Source organism: Papio anubis, chromosome 10, assembly GCF_008728515.1.
Source record: "Papio anubis isolate 15944 chromosome 10, Panubis1.0, whole genome shotgun sequence".
Classification (NCBI taxonomy): Eukaryota; Metazoa; Chordata; class Mammalia; order Primates; family Cercopithecidae; genus Papio; species Papio anubis.
Window position 1 is genome coordinate 108,583,519 of NC_044985.1, and position 12,187 is coordinate 108,595,705.

At 38.9% G+C, this 12,187-nt stretch overlaps 1 protein-coding gene across 1 annotated transcript in view; it reads right to left on the minus strand.

The window, feature by feature from the left end:
* Positions 1-12,187, minus strand: part of DOCK10 (dedicator of cytokinesis 10) — a 281,526-nt gene that overhangs the window by 50,687 nt on the left and 218,652 nt on the right. Inside the window, 3 exon segments of the mRNA XM_031651896.1 lie at positions 1,803-1,899; positions 4,339-4,422; positions 10,120-10,266. Coding sequence (XP_031507756.1) covers positions 1,803-1,899; positions 4,339-4,422; positions 10,120-10,266 — 328 coding nt within the window.

Genomic DNA, 12,187 nt, shown 5'->3' on the forward strand with positions numbered 1-12,187 from the left:
ACCTCCCAAAGTGCTGGGATTACAGGCATGAGCCATCACACCCAGCCTATTTGTTTTCTTAAAAAAGAGTCATGAGCAGAATTATTCTAATTGTTAGCCTTCTACTTGAGCATCTATTTTTCTATCAGAACTTTGCCTGCTATGAAACATATTTTTATGTTCATTATTTATAGTATCAGATCTACAAAGAGACTATCAGGATTTTCTCTGAGCTACTGACTAGTAGTAAGTAATATAGTTTGACTCTCTGCTCTCACCCAAATTTCATCTTGAATTGTAATCCACACGTGTTACGGGAGGTACCTGGTGGGAGGTGATTGGATCATGGATACGGTTTCCCCCATGCTGTTCTCATGACAGTAAGTGAGTTCTCTTGAGAGCCGATGGTTTTAAAGTGTGGCACTTCCTGCTCTCTCCCTTTCTCTCTCCTGCCGCCATATGAAGAAGGTCCTTACTTCCCCTTCCCCTTCTGCCTTGATTGTAAGTTTCCTGAGGGCTCCACAGTCATATGGCACTGTGAGTCAATTCAACCTCTTTTCTTCATAAATTACCCAGTCTTAGGTAGTTCTTTATAGCAGTGTGACAATGGACTAACACAATAAGCCCAAATAAAGATTTGGTCATCTTGACTATCTCAATCAGCCTGGCTAACCAATAATAACTTGTCACTAATTTATAAAACAAAAATAAATTCAGAACAAAGTAAAAACCTTAAAGCATTATTATCTAATATACCATTTCTACCCTATTTTCTATGAAATATGCTTCATAAATTAGAAAAAATTGGAATAATATTATATAGATTATATTTAAGATTAAAATAGCAAAACTTTTATAGGCTTGATAATGTAATTTTCCCTCCAGAATACTAGTGTAAGCTAATAGGTTAAGGAAGTATAAGGAGGCTCTCTACAAATCTTAGTGCTTGCGTTTGTGAATATCAAAGCAAATATGCCTCTCGGCTGGGCGTGGTGGCTCACACCTGTAATCCCAGCACTTTGAGAGACTGAGGTAGGCGGATCACCTGAGGTCAGGAGTTGGAGACCAGCCTGGCCAACATGGTGAAACCTCCTGTCTACTAAACATACCAAAATTAGCCAGGTGAGGTGGCACACCCCAGTAGTCTGAGCTACTCAGGAGGCTGAGGTGGGAGAATCGCTCAAACCTGGGAGACAGAGGTTGCAGTGAGCCAAGATCACGCCACTGCACTCCCAGCCTGGGTGACAGAGTGAGACTCTGTCTCAAAAACAAAACAACCCCCACCCCCAGAAAAAAACTGTACCTCATAAATAGTTTACTCTTTGCTTGGTAATAAAGTATTTCATGCTCCGAAATAATTTTTTTATTTTATTTGCATCTTGATGTTTGGTTAGTTTTTGATGTCTACATGGGTAATACTCTCTGCCATAACACATATGTATTTTTATATATAATATTTGTAAGTTATATATATAGTACTTCTCCTTCCTATAATTTTATGTCTCAAAATCAAAGGAAAGCTGTCTTTTGGAGCCAGCAAGGTGCCTCTAGGTTCAAATTATTTGATTTACAATCATCAGGTTTATAATTTTGTTGGCCTTCTCTTTAATAAAAAGGGAAACACACAAAAATTGAGGAATATGAAGCTGCATTCATCACCACATGCCAACAACTTCTTTTGCATTTTAATTTAATTCTGATTACCTGGGTCTGATAAACAAAATTATGACTGAGGAAACAGGAAAATAATAATAAAAGGTAAAACGAACAAACAAAAGCATTCACTTTGCAGGAACTGATGAAAATTCTGGGAATTTTATTACCTGGAATGTTTGCTGATCTTATGGGCAGACACAAAGGAATAAAGTGTTCATGTTGACATACTTCTTGAAGAAAATCAAATTTATACTGACACAAGGTCTGAAAGAGAGGCAAACTAAATGACTATGACTTACAGACCAAGAAACTGAATAAAAACAAACAAACAAAATCTGCACTTGAATCTTATCTCTAAAAAGAAAAAGTATTTACCGTACACTTGTGGGACCACTAGGTAATTAGGTTGAAAGGATTTTGTCCCCTCTGAACTGTAGTTAAGCTCCCTACTTTTAGAAACTGGTCACAGCCTCCTCAGGAGATAATCCCATTTGTAACCTACATGTAGCTTCTATGAGATAAGATCCTACTGAGTCATATTTTGTAGCTTCTTTTAGCATGTACCATGATGCATTTATTCTGAAAAAAATTTCTGCTGTAACACATGCACAGAATTCTCTCAAAGACTACACTCAGATAATGAAACAGACCTCTACAATGAGCTCCTACCATCCAGAGCTAAGGAAGACAATGGTATGTATCACATAAAATTAGAGTGAAACTCTGTATGCTACATGTTCTCATAATACATTATTTAATTCCTCTTTCCTCCCTGCCCTTGGAAATAAGTCTGTCTTTCCAATAATGTTTGAGTTAGACAGAGATAAATGGAGTCCAGGCACGGTCAAAGTCTACTGTAACACAGAAGTCAAGAAAAGCCACATCAGTAGGAAAAATTAGCATGTTCCTAACTGCTCTATTTTCACTCTTATGCATGCTAAGTAACCATGTTTTAAGACTAAGTTCGATGATCATCATTATATTCACTAATCTCAGCTCACAAAATAAAATATATCCCAATTTCTCAGATATTTTAGAATTATATCTTGTGGCAACTTTAGTTAATAAATTAAAATGCTGCCATTTCAAAAAGGATAGTATTTGACTTAAACTTTTGTACATCAAAGTGAACAGGAACATTATTATATTTTAACTATTTTACACTGAGAACATTCTGTTTGGTCTTTGAAAATATATAATTTAGGTCTGATGCAATTAAATGGATATTCTGCAAATTTCATGCCTGAGAGGAGCACAAATGAAGAATATACTTTCAAAAAAATATTTAGAGGGAGAATTGGATTTTCAAAACCAAATGACATAAAATCATGTAACTCTGGTCAAAAGTAAATCTCCACTGCACCCCATCTCCCAAAAATAATATTTAAGCACCTAAGCATGACATCAAAGGCTGTAAGAATCTCATTATTTATTTTTGGCTGGTCTAAATCTATTGTTCTTTTCAAATACCTAGATACTTTCCCCTTGAGGACTGGCCTCCTTCACAGTGGGTAAAGGATAACAGAGAATTATTAATTCATATGCCCTGTCTTCCCTCCTAAAGAGGCAAGCATGTGACCCAAAGCAGGCTGCTCCCACACTTCCTCTATGGAAGGTGAATCTGAAGCAGAGTGTTGGGGGGAGAAAATGGCTTCAGTTGATTCATTTAAGCAGATGCAGCAGCACCCTGGCCAAATGGTTCTTCATTTGCAATTATTGTCAGGCCCCACATAACATTTTGGTGAAAGACAGACCATATATACAATGGTGGTCCCATACAATGAGAACAGAGCTATATAATGGAGTAGGATATATACCAGCTGGGTTTGTGTAAGTACACTCAGTGATAATCACACAGTGATGAAATTGCCTAACAATGCTTTTCTCAGTACGTGTCTCTGTCATTAAGTGACGCATGACTGTATTCCTTGTGCTTGAAAAGGCTTGGCCCCTGCTCTTTTCAAAGCCTGCTTCTGCAGCTGCTTCATCAATGCTATTTACTCCCAATACCTTCCCAGTCAATTCCCTTTTGCTCAAATTGGAGTCAGTTTCTGTTGCTTGCAACCCAAAGAACAGTAATTGATCCAACTTTCATCATCTGGCCCATTTCCAGTCTAAGTTCTCTCCAGCATATGTCATAACCATAGCTCAGTGGTTCTCAAACCTGAGAGTGCGTAAGAATCACCTAGAGGTCCTGTTAAAACAGACTTCTGGGCTCCATTACCAGCAGTTCAGTTCCCAAGTGATGCTACCTCTCTGGTCTAGGAACCACTGCTCTAGAGTTCTCTTTACATCTCCCCAACATATACCCCTATTTGGGTAGGGCATTCAACTGTCCCATTTTGCCCAGGACTTAAAGGTTTCCAGGGAAGTAGGACTTTCAGTGCTAAAACCAAGCCAGTCTAGGGCAAACTGGACTGTAGGAATTGTAGCTACAAAGAGCCATTCTCTTCACCACCCACAGGAAATAGAAATGAAATGTAAACACTTTCATTCCACTCTCCTTTGTCCGCATTAAGGGAGGACTTGGTAGGCATACTCAGCAGATGAACCATTAAAAGGCTGCCTCTCCTTAGCGTAGAAATCACTTTCTGATACAGAGAATGGATAGGTTAATGACTTAAGCAGGTATCCACAGAGACTACTTTATTTATTTACAATGCCATAGTTTAGAAAACGATCACTCCTGTACATGGTTCTTACCTTGAGGTCACCGGAGGAGAACATGCTGATGTAATTGTTGACCATCTTAAACACATATCCTCGGTCCATAAACGTAAAGCAACGCTAAAATAGATAAATTCTAAATTCAAAAACTTTTACTTGAAGAATCTATTAAAGATTTTAGAAAATATGATTAAATATATTGAGGTAAAATAACACTGAACTAAATGTGTTGTATAATTAGGTATTTTAGAAATCTCCTAAATATGTTTAAGCAGTCATCCACATATGGCAACTAAAATAACTAAAATTTATATTAAAAATGAAAATGAAATGAGGCAATATACTAACAGAGAATAGGTACATTTAAAAATTCAGAAGAAAACAGAAAAGTTGAAAGAAAAACAAAATGAAAGTATAACTGAACAAAACAAAAATATCAATCAGAAAGCTACAAATCTAGATTTATTGATTTTATAAAATGTCACTGGAGCTTTGCAATGAAATATTATAGCCCCTTCTATTTTATACAGAAAGCTTTAGCTTTTGGTTGTCTACTTTTTTAACCACTTAGTTACATTTTATTATTTTCTTTTAGTAATTCTATTTCACACTTCTGGGGTTGTAGATCTTCTCCTGTATACACTGGGTCATAATGAGGAGTGGTAGAGATGGGTCAGGAAAGCCTTTTAAATCTCACTGGGCCCTTTCAACAGAGTAGCTCCTCTCCTTATCAGCTGAGGAAGCTTGCATTTCAAGGCCAAAGGAAAGAGATCCTAAGATTTCTATCAGTGAGCTGCTCACTACCTGTCTTATTCTGTGGTCAAATTTCTCTTTACTGTATCAAGGAGAGTCTTAAACAGTAAGTAGGCTTGGAGGAGCACTTGCTGTCTCTCTAAAAGATGGATGGTCATGTAACCAGTAACCAAGCTACCGTGGCCAAAGACTGCATAGGCAAAGTGTGGAGCAGGAGGAAGGGACCATAGTTCCCAATGTAGGATCTGGGGAGGCACTAGAGCAGGTGTCTCCCACAGTGGATCTGCAGCTCATCACTTGGTGTGTGAGTCTCATTCTATTCACCCACGTGGGTGTGAGTCAACATGCTGCTTGGGAAAATTCCACAGCTAGTGTGGAGTGCTTCTTTCTTGTCCAAAGAGTCCAGGATGGTCCATTAAAGTGGTTTTGCATTTCTTGGAATCTCTCCTCAGTTTTACTCACAACTCTCTTTTCTCAGACAGGACTACACATAAAATCTTGCTAATGGAGAGTGGACCAAGTGAAAAGTCTCCTCTTGAAATACACCTGTGTGTAAACAAGAGCTATTTTCTCCAAAGTTGTTCTTCGAATTGTTAGGTCAGTTATATTGTTGTTTTGTTTTTCCTTTCAATTTTTCTTTACTTTCTTTTGAATTTTTAAATGTACCTATTCATGACTGTGTTAGTACATGGCCTCATCTATATTTTCATTTTAAATATAAATTTTAGTTCTTTCAATAATTCTTCATTCAGTAAAAAGTTAATGGCTTCCAGTCCTCACAAGTCTCAATAGAATAGTGGGAGAGAGGTAGACACCACAGTATAATCATAGCCTAAAAAGACAGAGCCAAATGGGGAGGGGGAAGGAAAGGGGCTTTGGTGCCTTCTGCACTGAGCTGGCTCCTGTCTCCCAGGCTCTCCATTTGCAGGAGGAAGTCCCAACCTGGCCACCTTTGGAATATCAGGGGCCCTGCCTCATCTTACAGAGGAGAGGAAGACCACCCAGCACATCTCTATGCTGTAGAAACTTCCCAAGAAAGAGAAGGAGAAAGGAGCCCTGGGGAAGTCTTTGGCAAAGATGCAGGGCTGTTTGACTGCATGAAGGAGGGACTGGTGAGTCCTGTCTTTGAACTAGTCCAGAGTAGGGATGGTGACTGCTACATCCCAGAGACTATGGCGGCTACTCTGCAGATAAGACCTGTGAACGTTGAAGGAGACCTGTCTCCAGCACTCATAAATGGGGATCGTGGGGAGAAAGTGGTGCTGGGGAGTAGAAGAATCAACTTGAGGTTTCTTGACTGTGAAGAAAGACCTTCTATGTGGTCAGCTTGGCATCCTCTTTCCAAGGGGCAGTGAGGGTGAAAGGGGGTCATTCTTAGGGTGAAAGGTCTCCAGAGTCAGCTGTCTTCCTGCAAAAAGCCCTCCCTCAGGTCTGGCTTCACCAAGTGTAGTGTGTCCCTCTTGCCCTGGGCCCCCTGAATCTGATCTGTTTTAGCATCTTCTTGACCCCCAGGGGCAGTGGCTCTCTTGCTTATGGCTGAGGCCTGGAGGGGCCTCTCTCATTTCATTTTAAGATAATTTATATTCATCTTTTATATTAATAGAAAATAAATTGTAGCAGATTTTGGTAAACTATGCCCCATGGGCCAAATCTGGCCCACTGCCATTCTTTTTTTAAATAAAAGTTTTACTGGAACACAGTCACACTCAGTCCTTTACATATTGTGTATGGCGAATTACTGTTTTTGTGCTGTAGTTGCAGAGTTGGGTAGTTGTGGCAGAGACTGTATGGCCCACAAAGCTGAAAATATTTAGTATTTGGCTCTTTACATAAAAAGTGTGCAGACTCTTAATTTAGAGGATAACTTATACCCTACCAAACTTTTTTCACAGTTTGGTTGAATAAACTAAGGACCAAATATTCTAAATTATCTGTTAAAATATATGATGATAAAAAATTTATTTATTTTATTTCACCAACTGTGAGAGCAATGAGAATTTTACTTCACAATTGGTTGGGAGATGAGTTATGAACCTTCACATTTCAAAACAAACCACATGAATGTCTTGTCCTTTCCTTATATAATTTACAAAACCACTACCCGCCCCCCCACCCCATTTTCTTTTTCACCTTGGACACTTTTCCTTTGCCCCCGTATTAGACCTTTAGCTCATGTGCCACCAGCAGCAAATTTTGCACAGAGGAGCTCTATGGAAAACATTCATTTGTTCCAAAAGCACAGGATATTTAAGCCAAGTAGAGGAGATGTGAAGGGTTTTCCCTTTTTAGAGACTTGCTTATCCATCCTTATCTGGTATTTAGAGAGAAATACCACAGATGTTTCTTTAAACATGTTTTGCTAACAAACCAAGTCTCTCTCTAATATTAGGTGATTTCCAAATGGTTTTCAAAAGCTCATTGAAACAAAGCAGTGGTTAGTCAGGCGAAAGGGCTAAAAGATATGGCTATCCAATCAGGAAAATAAAAATCAGAATGAATCCGTCTTTGCTCCCATCTTGGTATTGTGCTTCATAAAGAGAGTGTCTAAATAGGTATGTTCAGATAAGTAGACCTGTGACCTAGGTGGGTGGCAAAAAGAAAAATGACAAAAGCTGCATTCATTTGAATCCTATTTACTTCACTGAGAGAATAGTTGAGAAATGTACCAGGTTTTTGGCATAATTGCTGAAAAAATATTACTTTCCCATAATGTGGGCTAAGGGAGGCTACCTTTTAACGTAGAATATTTTTACATGCCCACACACTGGTTCCCAGAGGTGGTTCTTGATTCTTGGAGACCAATTTTGAGCAACCCGTGGAGTGTCAATAATATTTTGTTAAATTCCAACGTTGACTAATTCACAGTAGTTGACTGCTAATGTAGACTTCAATAACAAAAAGAGGTAGCAGTCATTTGAAGCCCCAATTGAGCAAACAACTACTGTTTGCTGGAAATATAAGAGATTTATGACATCAGCACTGGGAGTGGGCTGTGTGGAGCAGCTGAAAATTCAAACGTATTGGACTTGCACCAAATGACTACGTTCAGTTTTACATTTTCAAAATTCACTTTCTATTCCTTTCTTTTTTTCTCTCCTAGTTCAAATGATTCATCTAATAAGTGTTCCAATTTTGTTTTAACTTTATGTGTCAAATAAATGCCATTAAAACTTCAAATTAGTAATAAGGAGGGCAACTATGGGGTCTCTTCCCTTTTTTAGAGACTTGCTTCTCTGTCATTTTTTTATAGTTTAGGGAAGAATATTTCAGATGTTTCTTGCAATATATTTTATTTGCAAACTGAACTATATAGAATTCTTTCTAAGTTTCCTAGTAAACAACTAGCATAGCAATAAACCTTATTCCCATAGGTCTTAAAACGTGGTAGAAAACTACAGTAATTTTTCCCCCCTGTAAACTTTTCAACCCTTTAACACTTATCATTCTTGTCTCTTTCTGGAAGCAAGGAAAAAGTTAAAATCAGAGACAAAACCTTAAAGAAAAAAATAAATTCAGGGTAAGAACACATATAGTGTATAATTTGAAATAGTTTTTAACACATTAAAAAAGAAATTAGGCTGGATTAAAGCTCTCCACTGACAAGCTGGGCTCATTTTCTACTTCTATAGGCTTTTAACTGTATATTATTAGCATTTATTTATACCCTCTCACACCCACCCATAAGTTCTGGTGACTACCATTAAGAAACAAGTCAGATGACTTCATAAAGGTTACAGTAGTCAAGAGTTAGACAAAAGAAGGAGGCACAGAAAACTATTGTCTTTCTAACTGCATGCATCATCTGTTAAATGGTATACTGTAATTATGTATCTTAGTTTTTTCTTTGACTTTGCATTTCTTTCCTCTCAGCTCAATATAAATGGTTGTAACCCAATGAAATATAACTAATTTCCATACATATCCAGTTTAGTAAGTAGTTGCTCAGTGCTTTACTTGATAATTTTTCTTTCATGGGATCAGTGTGATCTTTTCATAATGTAAAAAACAGCCTGGGTCAAGCTTGGTGGCTCACACCTGTCATCCCAGCACTTTGGGAGGCCAGTCGCTTGAGCTCAGGAGTTTGAAACCAGCCTGGGCTACGTGGCAAAACCCCGTCTCCACAAAAAATACAACAATTAGCTAGGTTTGGTGGTGTGTGTCTGTGGTCCTAGCTACTCAGGAGGCTGAGGCGGGAGGATCGCATGAGCCCAGGGAGACTGAGGCTGCAGGGAGCTGTGATCACGCCACTGTGCTCCAGTTTGGGTGACAAGAGTGAGATCCTGTCTCAAAAAGAAAGAAAGAATAAAAAGAGTCTGGAGATAATAAACAAAAATGCTAAATTCCTGAAGGTTTTCAAAAAGTGGCTATTTGGTATCACTGTCAGAACTAAAGCCATTATAACATCACTTTCAAGGGCAGAAATGCCCGAGACAATATTACTGTAGTGCAGCTTCCCTTTTAAAAATTTCATTTTTTCTCTTCAGATATATTTAGAAGTATTATGATTTGACTACACTCAAATGGATACTTTGCTCTAACCTTAGTTTTCTTTTTTTTTTTTTTTTCTGTGAGACGGAGTCTCACTCTGTCACCAGACTAGAGTTCAGTGGTGTGATCTCAGCTCACTGCAACCTCCGCCTCCCAGATTCAAGTGATTCTCCTGCCTCAGCCTCCCGAGTAGCTGGGACTACAGGCATGTGCCACCACGCCCAGCTAAGTTTTGTATTTTTAGTAGACATGGGGTTTCACCATGTTGGCCAGGATGGTCTCTATCTCTTGACCTCATGATCCGCCCGCCTCGGCCTCCCAAAGTGCCGGGATTACAAGCGTGGGCCATCGCGCCCGGCCCTCTAACCTTAGTCTTTATTCAATAAAACTTCAAATTGGAAAAAAAAAATTAAAAAGTATTTCAAGCAGGAAAGATGTATAAATGAAAGTTTTCATCTAACAGTGCTAGTTTTGATTTTTCATCATACATGAAGATGTGAACTGATGAACGTTTAGACTATCTTGCATCCACCAACACGGGGCCTTGAATAGAACTGTGATCTCATATAACTGTACCTTGAGAAATCTGGCAACGCTGTGGTTTGCTCTTCTCGTTTCTTCAAGTGCATCCTTGTATTTCCAAATCACATGGTCGGATAGGACCATGACAAGATTGTCCAATTCATTTTGGTAAGATTCAGGAAATCTCTGAGGCCGGGGAAGCTAAGGAAAGAATGGATTATTTCTTTATAATGTGGCATGTGAAATATTAAGCCGAGGAAATATCAATCGAAAGATTTACTTTATTTTATAGGTCATCAAATAAAAAGAATCCTTTTGAAAACTTGAAAGCAATAATAAAATAGAAGCCTTTTAATTTCAAGGTCATGATTTCCATCATTTTTATTTAATGTTTCCTTCAATTTTGGTCAATTAAATTTTCACCTTATAATAAAAGTCAATCATAAATATTAATTGCAAACTATTGAAACAATGTAGCAATGTACAAAGTAAAACGTGAACCTTTTCTGTGACCTGTCACATCTTACTTCCCCTCCTTCCCTCTCAGGGAATAGCTACTATTAATGATTTAATGAACATTATTCTAGATATTTTGGACATGTAGTTCTCTATTTCATTGTATTTTATTTTATTATTATTATTATTTTTTGAGATGGAGTTTCGCTGTTGTTGCCCAGGCTGGAGTGCAATGGCATAATCTCAGCTCACTGCAACCTCCGCCTCCTGGGTTCAGGTGATTCTCCTGCCGCAGCCTCCCGAGTAGCTGGGATTACAGGCGCCTGCCACCACACCCAGCTAATTTTTGTATTTTTAGTAGAGACAGGGTCTCGCCATGTTGGCCAGGCTGGTCTTGAACTCCTGACCTCGGGTGATCGACCCACCTTGGCCTCCCAAAGTGCTGGGATTACAGGCGTGAGCCACCGCACCCGGCCCCTCTATTTCATTTTAAAATAAACTATTTTGATTTTTTTACAACTAGGAATTCCCCCAATAAACAACTTTAAGAAATTAATAAATGAATAACTGAATGAGTACAGATACTGGTTTGAAATGTCCTCTGATACATGGTGAGTCCCAGCTAGTTTTAACTCCCTGGTCCTAGTATAAGACATAGTTAAGAGGCACCAGTGGAGCCTCACAAGTCAAGATAAAGAAGGGCTTGGCTGTGAGATGACATTACATCCACTGAATAAAGCTCTATGGATCCCAAAAGACCATTTCAGGTCCAGAAATCCATCCCTCCTGTTTGGACTCCTGCATATGAAGAGAATGTTTGAGGCAGCTGAGTTCTTCCAACCCAGACTTGGCCCTTTTTTTTTTTTTTTTTTTGGAGACAGGGTCTTTCTGTGTCACCCAGACTGGAGTGCAATGGTGTGATCTCAGCTCACTGCAACCTCCGCCTCCTGGGTTCAAGTGATTCTCCCACCTCAGCCTCCCAAGTAGCTAGGATTACAGGCGCCACAAATGGCTTGGGGAAAGTTTACTATGAATGCTTTGGTGTCAAAAGATAATATCAGGGCTGGGCACAATGGCTCACGCCTGTAATCCCAGTACTTTGGGAGGCTGAGGTGGGTGGATCACTTAAGCCCAAGAGTTCCAGACCAGCCTGGGCAACATGAAGAAACCCCATTTTACTAAATATATATCTATCTATCTATCTATCTATCTATCTATCTTCTATCTATCATCTATCTATCTTCTATCTATCATCTATCTTCTGTCTCTATCATCTATCTACTATCTATCATCTATCTATCTTCTATCTCTATCTATCATCTATCTTCTATCTCTATCATCTATCATCTATCTTCTATCTATCATCTATCTACTATCTATCTATCTATCATCTATTTATCTATCTTCTATCTGTCATCTCTCTCTCTCTCTCTCTCATATTAGCTGGGCTTGGTGGCCGTGCTTGTAGTCCCAGCTACTAGGGATGCTGAGGTGGGAGAATCACCTAAGTTGGGGAAGTTGAGGCTGCAGTGAGCTATGATTGTGCCACTGCACTCCAGCCTGGGCAACAGGAGTGAGACCTTGTCTCAAGGAAAAAAAAAAAAAAAAATGGGCCAGGCATGGTGGCTCATGCCTGTAATTCCAGCACTTTGGGAGGCTGAGGTAG